The 22863-nt window shown below is 41.7% G+C and overlaps 2 protein-coding genes across 4 annotated transcripts in view; one reads left to right on the top strand and one right to left on the bottom strand.

Moving 5' to 3' along the window:
- The first annotated feature begins 680 nt into the window (after positions 1-680).
- Positions 681-7558, top strand: LOC121531338 (putative sodium-coupled neutral amino acid transporter 8). The gene is made up of 10 exons (XM_041836574.1): positions 681-1119; positions 3886-4084; positions 4340-4496; positions 4643-4747; positions 5195-5252; positions 5995-6109; positions 6471-6618; positions 6785-6984; positions 7082-7133; positions 7252-7558. The coding sequence occupies exons 1-10, from the start codon at positions 931-933 to the stop codon at positions 7352-7354; spliced, it is 1326 nt and encodes a 441-aa protein (XP_041692508.1). The 5' UTR covers positions 681-930; the 3' UTR covers positions 7355-7558.
- A 317-nt stretch (positions 7559-7875) lies between these two features.
- LOC121531879 (N-terminal EF-hand calcium-binding protein 2-like) overlaps positions 7876-22863 on the bottom strand; it is a 130573-nt gene continuing 115585 nt past the window's right edge. For all 3 annotated transcript variants that reach the window (XM_041837410.2, XM_041837408.2, XM_041837409.2), the window contains 4 exons: positions 13619-13731; positions 11334-11411; positions 10669-10760; positions 7876-10268 (listed from right to left, as the gene is read on the bottom strand). In XM_041837410.2, the coding sequence (XP_041693344.1) occupies positions 10240-10268; positions 10669-10760; positions 11334-11411; positions 13619-13731 (312 nt within the window). In that variant the 3' untranslated portion in view covers positions 7876-10239. The remainder of the gene's footprint in view (positions 10269-10668; positions 10761-11333; positions 11412-13618; positions 13732-22863) is intronic.

Here is a 22863-nt window from a genome sequence, read left to right as displayed (position 1 = left end):
CTGTTACGGAATATTTGGAATGGTAATCAAACTCAAACACATGGTTTCCATGTCTTTGATACCATTCCATTTACTCCATTCCAGCCATTATTATGAGCCGTCCTACCTTCAGCAGCCTCCTGTGGTTTTCAGCACATTTAACTTAAGCCATCCCTTTAAATACAGTGTACCTTTAATTAGAATTTTGTCAACAGAAAGTAATGGAGAAATCTGACCATTCTATAGCAGGTAGCTCTGGCCGGGCAGCTTCATCTTGTTGCAGGTTGAGGGACTAACTTACTTCCACTAGCATCTACTAGCTAGCATGACTATAGCCAGTAACCAGGTAGGGCTAGCTAGCCAGCCTGCTAGCTAGTCAGTAGCGAGCTAGTGCTAGCTAGCCACCTAGTGCAAGCCAACTTTGTTCAGTTGTTGTTGAGTTTGTTCTATTGGCATGCTGACTTCATAATAAGCTCAGCATCTTAGCTAACATTAGTATTTTTATCTTCCTGTCACACTCACACAGTCTAAGCCTTTCTTTGTGCTGCCAACCTAGGTTCTAAATACACCCCCTAAGATAAATAAATATTCTATGAGGGGGCGTGTACTTCCAGGTATGAACAAAATGAAAAACGAAAGTGTCATAAATGTTGTTGTTATTTGTTTTACCTTATTCCATGTCCAACTTTGAAACAATAAAGGAGCGAACAAGTTGATTTACAATTTTCGTTTCTCAAATTCAGAAACTAAAAACGAGCCGTTTTCTATTTTTCCACTCTCCGTTTTGACTAGGAAATCAAAATAAGCAAAGTACACGGACCTTCCCAACCCAATACTTGCTCCAGCCTCCTTTCTAGTTCACCTTTATTTCTTGAGCAGATTCGTGTGAGCACACCGCCTGGCACGAGTCGCAGAGGTTTTTCGGAGAGTTTGGAGCAAGTCTGACCAAGCATGGAAGAGTTGGCGAGAGAAAGCATCAGTTTGCTGGCCAAGCCCACGCTCGATACCGATGGCCCAAGACTTGGATCTATGGGAGCAATTTTCATCATGCTCAAATCTGCGCTTGGTGCGGGACTTCTCAACTTCCCATGGGCTTTCGAGAAAGCCGGGGGAATTCGCTCCGCGGTCGCCGTGGAAATGGTTAGTGACTTTACTGACCCCAGTACCACAATTTATTTGATTTGATACATTCCTGTTTTTAAACTTAATTTTAACCACCTCCTGTTTTAAAACTTATTTTAAACAAATTTAAACGATCTATATAGGCCTACTCCAAACCTATTGATTTAGGCATGTAATTTACTGTGCAGGTGAACCATCTAGAATTGGGTGGTGGGAATCAAATCAAGTCAAATTGTATTCGTCACGTAAACAACTGGTGTGGACTAACAGTGAAATGCTTAGGCTACTTATGGGCCTTTCCCTACAATGCAGAGAGAAAGAAAATAAAGAAAGGCTAGAAAAGTAAAACACAAAAATAGATACACAAGGAGTAATGATAACTTGGCTATATACAAGGGGTACACCTGTCTATATTTTGAAACATATGATGTAGTCCCCTGTAGCTCAGTTGGTAGAGCATGGCGCTTGCAACGCCAGGGTTGTGGGTTCGTTTCCCACGGGGGGCCAGTATGAAAAATGTATGCACTCACTAACTGTAAGTCGCTCTGGATAAGAGCGTCTGCTAAATGACTAAAATGTAAATGTAAAATGTACCAGCAATGTTCCCTCAAATTTTTGAGTGCAAACTTGAACATTGTGAAAATTCTGTGCAACTACCAGCGCACGTTTACTGTGAACACTGGGGCTGTACCCCCTTTAATTTACTGTTTTAACAGTGGCCAAGTAGGCTACTGTGGCTATTTGATCATAATGTAGGCCTACCAGAGTGGCCTACCACGAAAAAACGATGGCGAAAATGCATCACATAACATTTTAACATGGAAATATCGGTTCTATCATTCAGCCTACAGTAGCAGGCAATGTGTGGTTTTCAATGTAGGCCTACATTCCATGAGACCTTTGAAAAAAACATGCAGGGTTTGACATTAACCTGTTTATCCACTTGTCCTTCAGAGAGGTGACTGAACATTTTGTTGTGTTGTTTGATGCAAGAAACCACTTTACAAAATAAAATTCATTATTATCCCCATACCATTATTACAGAGAATCATACAAAGTATGCTACCCTCTGCCTATTGGCTACTTAGCTTATTCAAGCCTGTCTTAAAATACAACACTGTCCCTTTAAGACATAAAAAAAAACTCTTTACCTGACTTGCTTTTCAAAGATGACTAGAAATGTACACGTTTTGTGCTCTTGTAGGAAGCAATCACTCCCTCATTGCTGACTACAAATTAGCAATAACTGGGCTAATAACTCACTAACTAGCAAAGAACATGAACAAATGTGGCTACATGAAGCTCTCACTTTGATCTCTAAACAAGCGCATAATAATCACGACCGCTCATACAGTCCAGTTCAAAGTGAATGGTACAAATCCATATATGGCAATGGTCTATTTGCATATAGGCCTACTGCAGCTCTGATTGGTTATGGCGCACTAGTCTGTATAGAGTACGGGCCTGAGTCCTGCCTGTCAATGCAATATAATCCTATTCCGATGCGCTCTGCCTACAACAAAATCTCTTGCATAGTTAGTTTTGATTACTAAGTCTTGCATAGTTCGTTTTGTTTCGGTATGTTGCATTGAAAGTGGCTAATATTGCGTTGATTCGATCACGGACACGTGCGCAGCTTAGAGGGAACATTGGGTACCAGTACCTAGTCGATGTGCAGGGGTACGAGGTAATTGAGGTAGATATGTACATATAACTAGGAATAAAGTGACAGATAGTAAACAGTAGCAGCAGCATATGTGATGAGTCAAAACAGTTAGTGCAAAAAGGGTCAATGCAGATAGTCCGGGTAGCTATTTGGTAAACTATTTAACTAACTATTTAGCAGTCTTATGGCTTGGAGGTAGAAGCTGCCGTGCGGTAGCGGAGAGAATAGTCTGACTAGGGTGGCTGGAGTCTTTGACAATTTTTAGGGCCTTCCTCAGACACAGCCTGGTATAGAGGTCCTGGATGGCAGGGAGCTCGGCCCCAGTGATGTACTGGGCCGTCTGCACTACCCTTTGTAGCACTTTGCGGTCGGATGCCAAGCAGTTGCCATTCCAAGCTGTGACGCAGCCAGTCAAGATGCTCTCAATGGTGCAGCTATATAACCTTTTGAGGATCTGAGGGCCCATGCCAAATCTTTTCAGCCTCCTGAGGGAAAAGAGGAGTTGTTGTGCCATCTTCACAACTGTGTTGGTGTGTTTGGACCATAATAGATCCTTAGTGATGTGGACACCGAGGAACTTGAAGCTCTCGACCCGCTCCACTACAGCCTCGTCAATGTGAATGGGGGCGTGCTCGGCCCTCCGTTTCCTGTAGTCCACGATCAGCTCCTTTGTCTTGCTGACGTTGAGGGAGAGGTTGTTGTCCAGGCCTTCCACCGTCGTGTCGTCGAGGAGGGGTCAACATGCCAAGAGATGGATAGCTTGCCTAATTGATTAATTATGGGTAGCCTACATATTCTTCATCTGAATAATTGCATCAATATTGATCATTTCCAGTTTTTGCATTTTGTATATAATCAATATCAAGCACAGCAGTCAAGCACATGATTCTCAGCAGTTGTACACCCTAAATTCACCTTTCTGTGACATTCCCTCTGGTTATGCCTTCCCCTCATCCCTGTTATCCTTTATTAGCCTGGCTGACGTGAATCACGAGGACTTCGAGTTTGGTGTCAGCCAGACTAATCCTTTATAGGCCTACTCTCTTATTATTTGCTCAATCACATCTCTCTTCTCCCACTCAGCAACCTCTTGTATCTTCATCTCTCCTCTGCCCCAGGTGTCCCTGGTGTTCCTCATCAGTGGGTTGGTAATCCTGGGCTACTCCTCCTCCATCAGTGGTCAGAACACATACCAGGCCGTGGTGAAGGATGTGTGTGGGCCTGCCATCGGGCAGCTCTGTGAGGTTGTCTTCGTTTTCAACCTCTTCATGATCTCTGTGGCCTTCCTGGTCATAGTGTCAGACCAGCTGGAGAAACGTGAGTATCTTCATGCTTCTCCCCGACTGCATGACTCCCTGACTATCTCTTGCTGGATTATGTTACCATTTGATAATCAAGTCATTCCTTCATGAACTATTTCTTCTGGAGCCTTTGAAATCATCAGATTTTCATGTCCCCACTTCTCATTATGTAATGATGATCATTGGAAATAGGTTAATGATATAGATTTTCAACTTCATATACAGTATCTGATACATGTTTCTTTATGTCATTTATGTGTTTCTGTTGCAGTATGCATCTCCCTGTATGAGTTGATCACTGGATTACCCGAGGCAGATATGCCATACCACTGGTACACACACCCACATTTCGCCCTCATCCTCCTGTGTGTCTTCCTCATCCTCCCTCTCTCCATCCCTAAAGAGATCAGTATTCAGAAGTACATCAGGTGAGTGAGTCATTTATGGGCAGTGTACTACAGCATTGCAAAGATTTAAACCCAGGCTACTTGGTGCAGAACATTGCACCATTTGTGTGGCTGTTGGCTGCCATATTCAATCTCATGTTATACTCAACCCTTTCCCTCTTTTGAAGTGTTTTAGGTACTCTGGCAGCTACATACTTAACAGTGGCCATCATTGTGAAATATCACACAAGAGAGGGCAGTGAGGTGCACGAATCCCCCTTGTACACTAGTGGGTGAGTGCTTGTCATCTCAATTCGTATTCGTTTTTTTTTTTTCTTTGAGCTATTTCTGTCCTTGTTACATAGTCTGAGTGAGGTGAACAATATCGATATGATTTTATGATAGGCCTATATGAGGGCCTTTAGCATAGGCCTATATGCTACTTGGAAAAATGCTGTCAAGTTAAATCTAACCTGTAAAGAAGTCTGTGAGATCAGGATCTAAGATGCTCTTTAATATAAGCTGCATTTAGTCATTGTTCCCTTGTTAAAGGTATTTTAATTGTGAACTACATTTTGACTGTCTGGGAGTGGAGTCCAAGCCCTCAGCCCACACATTGTAATGTGTAGGTGTGATTGACAGAAACTGTAAAAGACTGAAATTGCCTCAGGTCAGACTAGGTCCTGTTGAAAAGGCCCTTTTCAGAGCCACTCTGAAGTTTTCTTGTCGTCTTTCTGTAGAATAAACTCTTGGGCTTCGATGTTCAGCGTTATACCGACCATCTGCTTTGGCTTTCAGGTGAGTACGGCTTCAATCATGTTTGGTTTTCAAAGTGGTCACTTTATTTTCTTTATGACGCCATTGGTTTAAAGTCTGGCATTTACCCCAAATTCTGGTCAATTGAGGAGCTGTCTATTAATGAGCATCACAATCCAACAGAGCCTCAGGCTATCCGGCAGAGGAGAGCTGTTTCTCTGTTCAATATTTTAACTTGGGTAAGATTGGAGGAAAATTGGAAAATATCACTCATTTTCAGAGATATTATTTGTAATCTTCTGAGTAACCAAGGAAACACAGGGGGATTGTCAGAAATGTAATAAAAGGGAAGTAGGGAGAGAGGCCCACAAAGCCCAGCTCCCTAAGCCCCTGAACCCCCAGGCTGATTGATTACTGAGCTGGAGAAAAAAATAGGAAGGATGGGAATCCTGAAGGAAGGTGGGATGGAGGATTGTTAGAGAAAGATCGAGGAAAATTAGATTGAGGAAACCTGGAAGAACCTTGCTAGTGTAATGTATATAGCTGAATTGTCAGCTTATGACAAAGGCTCTGACGTTCTATGATTGGGAGCATTAAGAGCTGTGGAGCCCCATGTTATAGATAGCTCTGGCCCTTACATTGAGACTAACTGGCCACCAGAATGATTCAAAGGATTACACTAAGTGTTGGGACTCATGTCTGTCACAGGTCTATGTAGTCATGTTTCTCTGAGCTTTGCATTCTGACCCTGCCATGTTCTGTTCTGTATCATTCTGTGCTCCAGTGTCACGAGGCCTGCATAGCCATCTATAGCAGCATGGAGAACAAAAGCCTGTCCCATTGGGTACTCATCTCTGTGGTGTCCATGTTCTTCTGCCTGGTCATTTACTCCCTAACTGGTGAGACTCATCCCTTCAATGCTCCGTCTCATAGCACCAATTGATTGTAGTGAACACAGTGACTATTCTACTGTAGACTCTTAGAAAAAAAGGTTCCAAAGGGGTTCTTCGGATGTCCCCATAGGATAACCCTTTTGGGTTCCATGTAGAACCCTCTGTGGAAAGGGTTCTACAAGGAACCATAAAGGGTTCTACCTGGAACCAAAAGGGTTCTACCTGGAACCAAAAGGGTTCTACCTGGAACCAAAAGGGTTCTACCTGGAACCAAAAGGGTCCTTCAAAGGGTTCTCCTATGGGGACAGCTGAATAACCTTTTAGGTAAAGTTGGTGTCTGAATGTGTTTCTCCTCTTTCTGGTTCAGGTGTTTATGGATACCTGACATTTGGCAAGGATGTTGCAGCAGATATTCTGATGTCATACACAGGGGACGATGTCCTCATGATCATTGCAAGACTGCTCTTTGGGATCTCTATCATCACCATCTACCCCATCATCCTCCTGCTTGGAAGGTAACATGATGGCTGGAGAGCATTTAATAATGGGCATTAAATAGAAATAGCATTCATTGGCCATTAAATCAGAACATTTAAGCCAAAATAAAGAACTTGTTATGAAATGTGTCTGTTTTGACCCAGTGAGTCTCATTGCACAGTGTCTCTAACGTCCTGCACACAGGTCCGTGATTCAGGACCCACTGCTGAGTTTCCGTCGGAGCTTCCACGTTGTGACGGAGTCATATGAGAACTGTAGCCGCGTGGGTCTGACTATAGCTTGGATCACTGTCACCCTCCTCATTGCCATGTTCATCCCAGACATCAGCAAGGTTATCAGTATCATTGGGGGAATCAGCGCATTTTTCATCTTCATCTTCCCAGGTTGGCAAATTATCCCCCTTTCACACCTTCACTCTCTCCCACACAGTTGTATGTGAATCGAACCAGCAGAGATAATGTATGTTTGCTTCATCTGCAGGACTATGTCTAGTATTTGCCATGCAGTCAGAGCAAGTATCTTTCAAAACACGGTGAGTTTAAATCAATCATGGTCACTCATGCAAACCATTCATCCATCCAAATCCTTCTTTTAATTTACTCAATTGTTCTCCTTTATTTTCTCACTACCCCTCCCCCATTCCCTCTCAGAGTGGTCCTAACAACATGGGGGATGATCACTCTGATCTGTGGAGCCTTCATCTTTGGACAGAGCACCACCATCGCCATCATGCAGCTCCTCAATAAGATCTAACTCTAACTGGTACATGTCTTCATTGTATGAGATTTGTTGGTTGGGTAGGACTAGGGGAGATTCTTATTCTTCTTACTTTTGTATTATTCCATTTGCACAATGTGTTCTGCTCACTGTCCAATACACTGAAGGAAATCTCAATGAAAAGTTTACATAATAGGTAAAAAACAGTATTTATAGCCATAACGAAAGAATGGCCATAGAGTAAACATGTCATATGAGGGTGGGGGGGGGGGGAGAAAGTGAGTTATTTTCACTTTTTGTAAATGTTTGTCTTGTGTGTGTGGAGGTGTTTGCATTGATATTTTGTATGAACATAAGTGGTGTATTCTCGCGTAGATTGCTAACTCAAGTTACAATTTTGCCTTTTGTGTACAGTATGTCGATGTTTGTCATTGTATTGACATGTTAATCAGAAGTAAAATGTTTTATAGGAAATATGCACTGGCATTTGTGTTCATACTACATGTTGTGTGCATGCTTTCCCAGAAATGTAAAGCAATGAAGCAACAGATTCATGGTGTATTTCAGTATTTCCATTTTATTGAGTTTATCACTCTACATGATCTAGAATTTCAACAGTTTTAAGACTAATTATAGTACGTTAAGTCTCTACACTGAGAGAGAAAGCATTTTACTGAAACATACATAAGTATAAGAATTAGTATTTCTCTAAACATTGCCATAAAAGTGAATGTTCATTCTGTATGCCATTTTCTATTCATATATATTTGTTTTGTTTGTCCTTTATAGGAATACTATAAAAGAAAAATAAGAAATGCACAAAACCCAGTGAAAGTAGCATGGCTAAATACTACGGCAAATAAATTACTGGACATTCATTTTAACATGCACTCGAGAGATGGGGAGAACAAAATTGGTTGCACAGTTTAGGAAACAGCCAGGAATGTTACAGAAATTGTCTTGGCATTTTTTGGCTGGCTCTGACCTGTTCATACAGAACCCAACGGAAGCTACCTTTCCAGTAGAATGTACCCACATACGTCTGTCAACAAGGGAGCCATGCTCTTGCTCCATTCTGTAATACTGATGCTGAGGCTAATATAAAGCCCAAGGCGTGCTATTTATTATTTATTAATATCACGGGTGCATTAACACTGAGAAGTCCAGGGTTCTCTCTAAGTAATGTGGCCTAGCACCAGAGATAGAACTGGACATGAGTTAATTCAATTTCAGTGGTGGTCCTAGTTATGATCAAAGGCAAGTAAACAAAGTTTAATTCTTTACAGTGAACAAGGACAGTCTTTGTTATTACTTACATGACATAATCTGAGACGATCTGATAATCTGATCCTGGGGGAGTGAGGGTTTGATATTCCCCCATTGGTAAAGGACAAGCTTGCCACCACCATGTGCTTACAGGACAAACAAAGTTCAATGGAGAAGTGGGTGAAAGATTCCACCCTCTAAAGGTAGATCAAGATGAGTGATTCATACATTATTCTTTATAGATAAAACACATTTATTGTGATCATTTGTAATAATCTCATACTTTAAATATATGTAATCGCTATATTTCATGAATTTACATTGTGCTTTTCGACTGTTTCTGTTTGATCATGTTGATTTCAAGTTGGTGAGGTTGGGGTTGGACAAAGTCGTCATGCTCCTAGATGTGCAGAAGAGGTTCTTCAACTGGGTTGGTGGGTGAACATTCTTTCTGATATATTTTCTGTTACTATCATTTGCTTGATAGGCATGTGAAACATCTCCTTTTTGCTCAATTGCAATGAACACTGTGATTGTAATATGTGGCTGCGCGTTAGATGTTTTTAAATCGAATTACTCTGTGTTTATGGGTAGTTTATCCCTCGACTATAGGTCCCGAAGCTTCTGTGCATGTGCGGATCACGTTCTGCTCATGGGTTTATTCTCTACTTTATGCACAGTCTCTGCTCTACAAAGGTAGGCTATGCTACAGTTTGTTAACACCATCTGCTCTAAAATTCTCTCACTGTACATTATTCAAAACAACACTGTAGGCTACTTCTAAACAACACTATAACTCAAGATCTAAATTAATATCCCCATGAAACTGATTGAGATCAAATGGTTGGTATGCAGATGCTGCATGGATGTTACACCAGTAAAACTTGACAAATGATCATCAGTGAGAAATGTGAAGGTAAGGAGACCACAAAAATGAGTGCGTAAAGTAGAGGTAAAGAAACACATGCGCAGAAGCTTCGGGACTGAAGGTCCTGGGGAAAAAAAGATCCTGGGAAAAGTCGGATCTGTAGCCACTCCATTATGGGAATTCCTACAACCTCAACCACCTGCTGATGTTTAAGGCTTGAGATTAGTTGTTCAAAACCACAAGTTTTGCTGCTTTTGTTGTAACCGCATCTGCTGAGGAATTTTGCACTGTACCACTAAAGACGTCAATACAAATATAATTATAATAGAACATGTTTTCATATAATTTTACTAGAATTTAACAGCTAATATATCCATTGCTGATTCATACATGTACTCTTAACACAACGGGAAAAAAAAACCCTTAACCGCTTGATAGAGACGAATGTTGTGGGCTCTATTACTCTGTCATTAGCAGCAGCAGCAGGCATGGATGACATGCACTAGAGCCTCAAAAGCAGGTTAACTGTTCACCTCATTTCTACCATGACTTGAGGGTGAACGATACAATGAACAAATGCATTGGATGGAGGTAATCTCGCTTTAATGCACTGTTTAATATTCACTGCAATTGATGCCTTCCATTTTGCCTCAATATCAAACAGACACTGTGTAAACATGTACTACCAAAAGAGAGAAAGAGAGGGATTGTGAGAGCGAGGTAAAGGGGGTATGGGGGAGCTAAGGATGGGGGTGTTGCGAATTTAGGCGATGCGGCCCCACCCCCATCAGTCTCTGCTCAGGCTGCACCAGGCGGCTGCAGGGAGAGAGAGGGAGGAGGAGTTCAGTTAGACACAAGCAGCTAAGGAATAGAGAAAAACAAGTTATCATTTACAACACATTCACACTCAGGTCTAGTGTTTTTCTGCTCAATGTGATAATACAATGATGATACACTGCATAATATCATTCAAATTGAAAGTCATACATTTTCAGGTTTGTCTGAGGTAAGTCTATGACACGCATTTATACCAATAACAATAAGTCCACAACAATAAATATCAGGGTATGTGTTTTCCCTGACTGCTCTTCTTCAAACAGTTCTCTCCCCCAGTAGGTTCCATCGCTATCAGGGCTCCCCATCCCAGACACACGGCACTGTGCCAGCATTACCCAGGGGATTGTGCTCTATGCCAGCTCTCTCTCAGGAGACTAACCTGGCACAGCAACAGTGGACATAGCTTCAGGCTGGCACAGAGTGTCCACTTTAACATGTTGAAAGGCCTTGAAGGACGCAGTCTGGAGGTGCCTGAGGACAGAGGTGGTGTGCATGAGATCACATATAAACACAGACGCGCACACACACACTCCTTCAGTTCTCCTACGCCCCATAGATTATAATGTGATTGTGAGCAGTAAAATATTAATAGAGAACTTACAAGATAGAGACTCATCACAGCCTCAGCACATCCCCAAAAACATCAATAAGTAATTACAGTATGTCAGCCTTATTCAGTGACTGTGGCTGTAGCTAGGTTCCTGCTGTGATAGAGCTTTGTACCTCTGGAGTCTACTTAACCAAAGTCTGACTCCAGATGTTAGCTTTGTATCAACATTTAAACAAAAACACTAAGCAATGACGGCTCTTCTGTAATCATTTACCCAATTGTGTAAAAAATACACATATCTCATATGAGAACTGTGCTTACAAAATAGTAGACACCAACATATCAAATTAATGTGCATTATTGATTCCATAATTTCTGGAAATTGTACCTATGGGATTATAAGAAGACCAAGGAGTGAAGGGTCAGAAGATGTGGGGGAGGGAGGGATGACTCCATACCTGAGAAGTCAAATGAGACACAATTCTAGAACTTACTTTTTCCACTCCTCCTCTCCATCCCAGAACTCATACATCACGAAGGACAGCCCATCTGGCAGCCGCACTGCAGTCACACTGAGGAAGAAAGGAATAAAAAAAGAGAGAGTGAGACACTGGCAAGTCAATAATGGGCATTGGACATTGGAACAGTGGAGAACTATAAAATATTCAAATAAAGAGAGTGAATTGCCAATAAGCTTACGCAGACAGATGTGAGAGAGTGATGTGTGGTAGCTGAGCACAGAAACACTTTCACACCACATAAACCATAATAATAGACGCCCATAGTCAACCATTATAGTAGAAGCCCATAGTCACTTGACTTCAGCTCCACTCACTCCCACGCATAATCCTCCACTGGAGGGCAGTAGTGGTTCAGATGGCTGAGTTGTACCTCAGGGGTTTAGTGCAGTAGAATAGTTCTACTGTATGAGCTGGGTTTTATGTTTCCTTCCATCACAGTGGAGCTCGCAACTGGAGAGACTCCTGACACATCTTATTGACCTGCTGAATGCTTCCATTACAGCTGGCAGCTCTCTGTCTGAGGTTACATCTAGATCAGACGACTGCATTGTTTCATTTGACGGGCCACTGCTGTGCGAGGAGGCTCCACAATCACATTCATCAAACCGAAAAAAACATGTCTAAGTTAATGTGTGTCCATCTAAAAGAAAGATGTGGACAAGGGGAGGGTGTTTGAATGTGTGTCTGTGCATCCATGCGTGTGCTTCCTTCCCATAACTTTGTCAATGTTTGTGTGTTTGTCTGTGTGTTTGTCTGTGTGTTGTGCGTGTAAGTTCAAGGACAAAACATTTGCATAATTTACAGGATGTATTAGTACCATATAGAAGCACATATAGGAACCAAGAGTAGAGAGATGAGGGAGGAAAATAAAGTTTCAGACTTAAATAGTGGTAATGTGTGAAAGAAAGAGAAGAGAGAGAGAAAGAAAACCATCTATTCACAGTACAGACTCAGAGCCCAATTCCTCAGTGATCAATTATTGACCATCCCTACGTGTATAATGATGGGACTACAAAACACTGCTGACAGCAGCCAGCCCATTTTCTGGACTTGGCTCCAGGGAGTAGCTCTGAAACCGACCGTAGAGGAACTTGTCCTTTTGAACTGAGTCTTACACACTCTAGGCATGAGAATCTGCTGCTACATTGATTGGAAAGAAGATACAATTGTACTATAGGCAGCAGCAATAATAGTGAAAATACATGTAATCTTCTCTACAAATCAGCTATTTCCAGCAGTGCTCTAAAGCGTATTTGGAGGTTGTGCAGTAGGCTGCTGCACACTACCTCAGCTCAGAGCAAGAAGATCTGAGAAGCTCTGTCCACCTAAACCCAGGTTTCTCTAATCTGCTCAACCCTATTTTCCACTTCATCGTCCCTTGTCACATGGAGATTCCTCCTGGTTGATGATAGTTGTGGAGAGGCAGAGGACAACAGCGTGTCTAACAGGTTTATCCAGTCTGATTGCCTCTTCAGTCCCCAGCACATCCTTTCTCTGCCAGATGCTCTCTCAACCATCCCTAACCTGTACACACCAGCACTCAGAGGCTCTCTGTCTCTCCCTATCTCCCTCAACTGTAATGTTGACTTATTTGTCCTTTATTTTCTCATATCTATTCATGCTCTCTCTGAGTTTCCTTCCACTGAGCCTTCCTGCCATTATACTTGGAGCTGAGATTAGTACCTTGCAGAGCATTGTGACAAAATAAGCATTATAGATGTAGGATCTTAATTTGATCACAAGTTGCAGGAGTATATTACTTTTAAGACTTGTAGTGTATTTGAGTTTTAAAAAGGCTTCTGAAGTTTGTAATTTCCACTTTGAAATTACAGACTTTATTTTCCCTTAAGAAAAATGAATCAACACCTACAAACATATCCATTAATTAAAATCCATATAATTCACATTTCCTGTTGCTTCAGGATAATTTTCCTGCTGTAACAAACTGGCTCAAATTAAGATCTTCCATCTGTTAGAAGGCATGGCCCATCACTCCAGAGACTAATGTGAGGATTTGTGAAGGCATGACACAATCACAACAGGGTTAACAAAGAAATGTGTCAGGGCATCTGTCTCACGATATTAAGTTGTATATTGAGGATTGGTAAAGTACTTGAGCAGGGTTCGTATTTAACCAGTTAGGTTGTGAATACATCAGCCATGTAGAAAAACACACACTGTGGACAAATGGTCACCAAAGGTATTGTGTGAGATGGACAATGAAAGACACACAGATAAAGTTAAATAGGTGGACTCACTGGAAGCAGTCTCTTTCAGCAGAGACATTCTTCAGGTACTGCTTTAGGGCCTCACAGAACTCTCCCAGCTGCTTCTGGGATACCGTCATCTCCTGACGAATCAGGTACAGGGACTGGACAGAAAGAAAGACAGAAGGAAAGAGTGAGAGGTTGAGAAAAAGAGGGAGATAAAAGCAGAAAAATAGGTAATGAAATCAATTAAATAGTGTGATGGGAATGCTCTATGGCATGGTTCATCAACTAGATTCAGCCGCGGGCTGATTATTTTCTTGAGCGGATGGTCAAGGGGCCGGAACATAATTACATATAATTTGTAGACTGCAAATTGACCGCAAGAAGCCCAAACAGATATCATATTTGACTAAAACATAATAATTTTAACCCTTGCTTACATTTATAAACAATCACGTCTCTCTATTATGTGTGGCAATACTTGGGAACAGATTTCCAAAATGTAAATCGCTTGGAGCTGATTTCCTGGTGTTTTTACAGTATTTGATGTCTAACAATGAAAATGTTATAATTTTTTGGCTCAGAAAACTTGGGGGCCAAATAAAACCCCCCAGTGGGCCAAATTCGTCCCACGGGCCGCCAATTGGGGAACCCTGCTCTATGGAGTGCTTGCAGTGTGCTGTATAGCCATGGTATAGACCCTTTTCCAGTACAAGACACACTGACATCACGCACAGATGCACGCGTCTCTTGGCGGCAGTAAGAAAGCCATCACCATCTGCGAAAATCACTTTTTGGGGTTCTCATAGGCTTACAATGATGTTTTGATTCTTGCTTGAACAGTCGCTAAGATTATATTTGGTTGTGATCTTTGCAAAATAACTATTTTGGATGCAGCATTTGTTAGCTAGAATGCTAACGCTCATTGCCATTGATATACTTTAGGCTGTAGCAAAAGCTAGCCAAAGAGCCATTTTACTGGTTGAAGTTAAAGTGTGTTTTAAGTATAATGCAGTTGATTTGTGATGATGACACACATATTATAATAAGCAGGACATTCATACAAGCCTTAAAATCCAATTATAATCCAAAAGAAGTGTGAAATGCACTCATAAGCAACATGGGGGGCCAGTATAAAAAAAAAGATGTATTCACTAACTGTAAGTCGCTCTGGATAAGAGCGTCTGCTAAATGACGTAAATGTAAATGTAAATGTAAATAGAGGCTTTTTTTGCTGCCGCTCTGTAATAACTCCCCTTTGTTCTGCCACCAACTTGCACGCATTGCCCTCTTGTGGCAATGTTTCTAAACACAGAAAGGGATCTATTGCAGATTGCCCTTTTGTCAGGTCAGTTGACGATAGAAAGTAATGATTGAGGCTAATCCAGCATTATCAAGTAGTAGATTCTCATTGAATGTCAGCATTAGGAAAGATCTTGGCATTTGAAAGAGAACTGCTTATTGTCATTCTCCTCTCCTCCTGTATACTGTATAAAAAAATCTAAATTGCATAACGTTTGTGCTATGTTCACGTTTAATGTGTCATCTTTAGTCGTTACGGTCACATTTCAAATTCATAGACTCTTTATGGAATGGAGCTCTGCAGCTGTTTCCCTTCCACATACAGTAATTATTAATTTTTATGTGGTGTCATGATGTATGCTGTCAGTTTAATTCAGATGTTCATTGTATTAACCCTAATTGAACAGTAACCCATTATCTCCTCTATAAATATGGCATTTCAAATTGCAGGGTTGTAGCCAGTGGTTAAATTGAGCCAGAGCTACCCGGAGCCGGGCTCCTGCACATTGGGTTAATAATAGCCAGGCGGAGCCAAGCTCCAGCACCTTACGGGTCCAACAAGGAAAGTAGGATAAAAATAAGGATAAAAGTAGGATAACCGTAATTTGGCATAACCCTAATCCTAATCTTGCCATTACCCTAACACTAGCTTCATGCCCACTTCCCTGTTCAATCCTAAACCTAGCCTCAACCACAACCCTAACATTAACTTAATGTCAACATCCCAGTTCAAACCTAATCCTAGCCTCAACCACAACCCTAACCCTAAACCTAGATTAATGTCCACATCCTGGTTCAACAATAACCCTCAACCACAACCCTAACTACAGCTCCAACTCCTATCATTAAATCATGTTCTTTCTGTATAAAAAAGTATTATACTGCATGTATTTATGTCACTGATTGGGTGACTGCTATACAGTCGGCTTGCGAAAGTATTCACCCCCCTTGCCATTTTTCCTATTTTGTTGCCTTACAACCTGGAATTAAAATTGATTTTGGGGGGGTTTGCATCATTTGATTTACACAACATGCCTACCACTTTGAAGATGCAAAATATTTTTTATTGTGAATTGGATTGAGGTCTGGGCTTTGACTAGGCCATTCCAATACATTTAAATGTTTCCAATTAAACCACTCATGTGTTGCTTTAGCAGTATGCTTATGGTCATTGTCCTGCTGGAAGGTGAACCTCCATTCCAGTCTCAAATCTCTGGAAGACTGAAACAGTTTCCCTCAAGAATTTCCCTGTATTTAGCGCCATCCATCATTCCTTCAATTCTGACCAGTTTCCCAGTCCCTGCCAATGAAAAACATCCCCACAGCATGATGCTACCACCACCATGATTCACTGTGGGGATGGTGTTCTGGGGGGGATGAGAGGTGTTGGGTTTGTGCCAGACATTTTCCTTGATGGCCAAAAAGCTCAATTTTAGTCTCATCTGACCAGAGTACCTTCTTCCATATGTTTAGGGAGTCTCCCACATGCCTTTTGGCGAACACCAAACGTGTTTGCTTATTTTTTTATTTAAGCAATGGCTTTTTTCTGGCCACTCTTCCGTAAAGCCCAGCTCTGTGGAGTGTACGGCTTAAAGTGGTCCTATGGACAGATACTCCAATCTCCGCTGTGGAACTTTGCAGCGCCTTCAGGGTTATCTTTGGTCTCTTTGTTGCCTCTCTGATTAATGCCCTCCTTGCCTGGTCCATGAGTTTGGTGGGCGGCCCACTCTTGGCAGGTTTGTTGTGGTGCCATATTCTTTCCATTTTTTAATAATGGATTTAATGGTGCTCCGTGGGATGTTCAAAGTGTCTGATATTTTTTATAACCCAACCCTGATCTGTACTTCTCCACAACTTTGTCCCTGACCTGTTTGGAGAGCTCCTTGGTCTTCATGGTGCCGCTTGCTTGGTGGTGCCCCTTGCTTAGTGGTGTTGCAGACTCTGGGGCCTTTCAGAACAGGTGTATATATACTGAGATCATGTGACAGATCATGTGACACTTAAAGTCCACCTGTGTGCAATTAACTAATTATGTGACTTCTGAAAGGTAATTGGTTGCACCAGATCTTATTTAGGGGCTTCATAGCAAAGGGGGTGAATACATATGCACACACCACTTTTCCGTTATTTATTTTTTTGAATTTTTTTAAACAAGTAATTTTTTTCATTTCACTTCACCAATTTGGACTATTTTGTGTGTGTCCATTACATGAAATCCAAATAAAAATCCATTTAAATTACAGGTTGTAATGCAACAAAATAGGAAAAACGCCAAGGGCATGAATACTTTTGCAAGGCACTGTACAATACATTCATTTAAATTATGTCTAACATTATTCTGATATGTGACATAGGGACTGTGACAATGCAACCAAACTGCTTCAATCTATAGTTGGTTGGTTTTCTTCATTATTTAACAGCTGAGTCCAATATGTGGTGCTTCAGCGGGTGGGAGAGATAAAACTAATTAAAGCCATTAGAAACTCCTGTCTGACAGGACCATTCCAAACCACAGTTATCATCCCCTCTGGGCCTGCGCAAAACTCAATCAGAAACAGTAAATTACCTATCTTACCTCAAACCAGAGCACTATTATTACATTTCCTCTTCCATTCCAGATGGAGAATAAATCAACTATTACCAAGGCACATGCAGCATTTACCAGGCTACCTAAAATAAGGGCTAGGCCCATCATGCTCAATTAAAGTTGATTCAAATGTGTGCCTTTCATTTGTCATCTAGGCTGGTTTTAACAACACAGCGTGTGGCACAGACAAAAACTTGTAACTGTGTATCTCAGCATGAGTTTCCATAAAATAGTCATTGTTCGTGGGGAGATCTATAAAGTGTCATCATTACTGAATGTGAAAATAGGGACAGTTCACAAACGGTCCTTGAGTCTATAAGGCTGTTTGATAGGAAATATTTTTACTGCCATAAAGATATCAGAGGCCTTATCAATGGCCGTATTAAAATCCCATCCATTCATCCCCCTTTTCTCTCTTTATTACCTACATTATTTAATGTGTGTGCCTCTCTCTCTCTCTCTCTCTCTCTCTCTCTCTCTCTCTCTCTCTCTCTCTCTCTCTCTCTCTCTCTCTCTCTCTCTCTCTCTCTCTCTCTCTCTCTCTCTCTCTCTCTCTCTCTCTCTCTCTCTCTCTCTCTCTCTCTCTCTTTCTGTGTTTGTGTGTGATTGTACTAGGGTTTGTCTGTGCGTATGGCTCAGGGTAAGATCTATATGTAAATAAACATTTATATTATTATATGTAGATATATATGTGCACATGAACACATGCAGGCACACGTGAAATAATGAAGGCAGTAAGGAATCCATTGAATATATCATGATATAATAGCGTATGACTGTGTATATGAGGGTGTGTGTGTGTGTGTAAGAGAGAGAGTATGAATGTATGTACGGGAATGTGTCCCCCATAGGGTATGGAAGAAGATGGGGGAGAACTCAGAGGGGAATCACAGAATTGCACCATTACCATGGAAACTGGGGAATACCCCCCCCCCACACACACACACCATTTTCAGGCCTCCATCTCCCCTTCCTCAGCTAGCCCTACTCTCCCATCCATCTCCCTCACTGTAACCCAGCTCAGTAAATCATTGAATCATTTATTCACAATCATATGCATATATTTACATATGCAGCTTTACGTAAACCAGATTAAAGAGCTCTGTCTTGGAGACAGAATGGTGTGAGTGCTGATAAAGGAATCACGCATCTCCTAGAGCAGGGATCATCAAATAGATTCAGCCGCGGGCCGATTTTTTGTTGAACAGACGGTCGGGGGGCCGGAACATAATTTAGAAAACAAATGTGATTGCAAATTGACCGCAAGAAGCCCAAACTGATTTATATTTGACTAAAACATAATAATTTCAAACCTTGCTTACATTTGTATACGATCACATACAGTGCCTTCAGAACGTATTCATACCCCTTGACTTATTCCACATTGTGTTGTGTTACAGCCTGAAAATATCTAATTTACATAAGTATTCACACCCCTGAGTTAATACTTTGTAAAAGCACCTTTGGCAGAGATTACAGCTGTGAGTCTATCTGGGTAAATCTCTAAAAGCTTTCCACATCTGGTTTGTGAAACATTTGCCCATTATTTTTTTCAAAATCTTTAAGCTCTGTCAAATTGGTTGATGATCATTGCTAGACAACCATTTTCAGGTATTTTCAAGCAGATTTAAGTCACAACTGTAACTCGGCCACTCAGGAATATTCAGTGTCTTCTTCGTAAGCAACTCCAGTGTAGATTTGGCCTTGTGTTTTAGGTTATTGTCCTGCTGAATAATGAATTAATCTCCCAGTGTCTGGTGGAAAGTAGACTGAACCAGGTTTTCCTCTAGGATTTTGCCTGTGCTTAACTCCATTACGTTTCTTTTTTATCCTGAAATACTCCCCAGTCCTTAACGATTACAAGCATACCCATAACATGATGCAGCCACCACTATGCTTGAAAATATGGAGAGTGGTACTCAGTAATGTGTTGTATTGGATTTGTACCAAACATAACACTTTGTATTCAGGACAAAAATGTAATTGCTTTGCCACATTTTTGCGGTATTACTGTAGTGCCTTGTTGCAAACAGGGTGCATGTTTTGGAATATTTGCATTCTGTACAGGCTTCCTTCTTTTCACTATGTCAATTAGGTTAATATTGTGGAGTAACTACAATGTTGTTGATCCATCCTCAGTTTTCTCCTATCACAGCCATGAAACTCTGTAACTGTTTTAAAGTCACCATTGGTCTCATGGTAAAATCCCTGAGTGGTTTTCTTCCTCTCCGGCAACTGAGTTAGGAAGGACATCTGTATCTTTGTAGTGAAAGGGGTGTATTGATACACCATCCAAAGTGTATTTAATAACTTCACCATGCTCAAAGGAATATTCAATGTCTGTTTTTTTATTTTTACCCATCTACCAATAGCTGCCCTTCTTTGCGAGGCATTGGAAAACCTCCCTGGTCTTTGTGGTTGAATCTGTGTTTGAAATTCACTGCTCGACTGAGGAGTACAGAGATGAGGCAGTCATTCAAAAATCATGTAAAACACTATTATTGCACTCAAAGTGAGTCCAGGCTTGCCATAACAAAGGTGTTGAATACTTATTGACTCAAGACATTTCAGCTTTTTATTTTTAATTAATTTCCAAAAAGATTCTAAAACATGATTCCAGTTTGACATGATGGGGTATTGTGTGTAAATCGACATTTCATCCATTTTAAATTCAGGCTGTAACTCAACAAAATGTGGAAAAAGTCAAGGGGTGTGAATACTTTCTAAAAGCACTGTATGTCTCTATATTATGCATGGGAATACATGGGAACACCCGCGGGCCAAATTCGGCCCGTGAACTGCCAGTTGGGGAACCCTGTCCTAGAGGGACGATTCTCTTTCTGCAGTGGTGCATTCCTCCGCACCATAATACCCTCCAAATGAGCAAGGTTGCATATCTTTCTCCAATGATTCTCTCTCCCTGTCTTTCTCTCCATCCCTCATGGCACAGTGGTTGTACCGACAAGGGCCAGTGATTTCAGGACTGCCAATCTAAAATAAAGCTGTGTGTGGTCTAGGAGACTATTAACAACTGTGAAAATGCATTCTAAACCCTTAAAGAAACTGCAGAAACACTGTGGTGTGATGTGCAAGAGCAATGATGCGTTCACACTCTGACTCTCTCCCGATGGAGACAGTATATGTTTGAGCACTGGTCACTCCCACAAGGCTACAGTGAGCAATAACTACTGCTCAGTCCATCTAATGCTGCGATTCTTCACCACATAGCTATTGAGTTTCATATTCAGGAACAACCAATTGGAGAGTGGATGAAAATATTTATTATCCAGGCTGCACCCAGGATGAAAAAGGTCAGTCAGAAGTACCACTGTGGTCAGTGCTATACACAGTATCCACTGTACTGGCTGAAGTTAGGTCAGATAACTCAGGTCTGCAGCACTGCTCTGTCCCAGGTACAGTATATCACTCTGAACTGGGTAATGGAAGGAGAAATACAGTGTGGTCTTTCAGGTAAGGCAGACTGGCCCTTTGTTTTCCTCACAGTCAAACCAGATAAATCAGTGTCAATAATGGGGTTCCTGCATACCGAGTGCTTCTTGAGGGCATGCACCGCACCCCCATTTTTTCTAAGCATGCAATCAATATGTAAAAGGAAATGCTTGACTATTGAAATTCACAATTCAGCAAGAAAACAGAAGCCTGAGCATCATTAGCTGTGGCACAGTACATTGGAAGCATGTAATTAAATAGAGACTAAGGCATATCAAAGAGATAATAATCAGACCCTAGTCTCATATCCATGTGTGACCTGGGTGCTGGAGAGGAGGGGAAAATTACTGGAATGATTCAGGCATTTGCATTAAGAAACACTGCATAATACACATACAGCAATGGTACCGCGTTAGTATCAAAATGCCATACAAAATGCATTCTAAGAGCAATTGCAAGCAAGGATACTCAGTAAGCTATTTCAAGGCATTTCAAATGTGGATGGTGAACTCTGGCACCTCTGCTGTACATGCTGTTGTAGAAAACATTACTCTAGACACTATCTTTCTATTCTTGATTGTATGCTGAGTGAATCACTTTCAGCAGTGCTCACAGCACTAAGAGAAACCCTGCTGAGAGTATGGTGGGTCAAAAGGTCCAATCTTCTCTCCCACTTTAAGAATACCAGTCGGGCCTTCTAATGTGCCCCTATTGAGCTCTGGGTACACGAGCACACATGCAGTCCCACACCAATCAGACCGGCCCAGCTGACAGGTGAAGCCTGCTCTAATCCTATTAGTCGGAGCAAATGATAGCTCTAGATGCTGACAAGGATTAATGGGAGAAAAGGAATTATTCAATTTGCTTGGATCCCTCAAGCATCAATAAGGCAGAAGCCAATCAGAGCCAGGATACGGGCGGCTTGGTTCAGATTCAGAGCAGGCGCTGCCAGTGGACTGCTGCAGTAGGACCCTAGGAGCGAGCAGGGGAGCTGCACTGATGCTCAGATAAAGACACCAGTCCCTGTATTATTCATCAGATCCATCAGACCTCTGATTGTCCCTGTGTGAACTGCTATCTCTCCATCTTACTCATACTGACAGCTCTACAGGCCACTGCCTCCACATCTCATACAAATCAAATCAAATGTTATTTGTCACATGCCCCGAATACAACAGGTGTAGACCTTACAGTGAAATGCTTACTTACAAGCCCTTAACCAACAATGCAGTTTTAAGAAAAACAAGTGTTGAGTAAAAAATAGATAAGTAAAAAATAAAAAAATAAAATGAAAGAGCAGCAGTAAAATAACAGTAGTGAGGCTATATACAGGGGGTACCGGTACAGAGTCCATGTGCAGGGGCACAGGTTAGTTGAGGTAATTGAGGTAATATGTACATGTAGGTAGAGTTAAAGTGACTATGCATAGATAATAAACAGAGAGTAGCAGCAGCGTAAAAGAGCTGCTCTCGATGGTGCAGCTGTAGAACTTTTTGAGGAACTGAGGACCCATGCCAAGTCTTTTCAGTATGCTGAGGGGGAATATGCTTTGTCGTGCCCTCTTCACGACTGTCTTGGTGTGTTTGGACCATGATAGTTTGTTGGTGATGTGGACACCAAGGAACTTGAAGCTCTCAACCTGCTCCACTACAGCCCTGTCGATGAGAATGGGGGCGTGCTCAGTCCTCTTCTTTTTCTTGTAGTCCACAATCATCTTCTTTGTCTTGATCACATTGAGGGAGAGGTTGTTATAATGGCACCACACGGCCAGGTCTCTGACCTCCTCCCTATAGGCTGTCTCATTGCTGTTGGTGATCAGGCCTACCACTGTTGTGTCGTCGCCAAACTTAATGATGGTGTTGGAGTCGTGCCTGGCCATGCAGTCATGGGTGAACAGGGAGTACAGGAGGGGACTGAGCACGCACCCCTGAGGGGCCCCCGTGTTGAGGATCAG

This window comes from Coregonus clupeaformis, chromosome 19 (assembly GCF_020615455.1).
Source record: "Coregonus clupeaformis isolate EN_2021a chromosome 19, ASM2061545v1, whole genome shotgun sequence".
In the NCBI taxonomy this organism is placed as follows: domain Eukaryota; kingdom Metazoa; phylum Chordata; class Actinopteri; order Salmoniformes; family Salmonidae; genus Coregonus; species Coregonus clupeaformis.
This window is presented reverse-complemented; position numbering and strand designations above follow the sequence as displayed.

Bases quoted from the DNA above. Each gene is read 5' to 3' on its own strand.
- LOC121531338 (XM_041836574.1), top strand. From the start codon at position 931: ATGGAAGAGTTGGCGAGAGAAAGCATCAGTTTGCTGGCCAAGCCCACG. The intron at 4,085-4,339 runs GTGAGTATCTTC...TTTCTGTTGCAG, and splicing joins GTCAGACCAGCTGGAGAAAC to TATGCATCTCCCTGTATGAG. The intron at 4,497-4,642 runs GTGAGTGAGTCA...CCTCTTTTGAAG, and splicing joins AGTATTCAGAAGTACATCAG to TGTTTTAGGTACTCTGGCAG.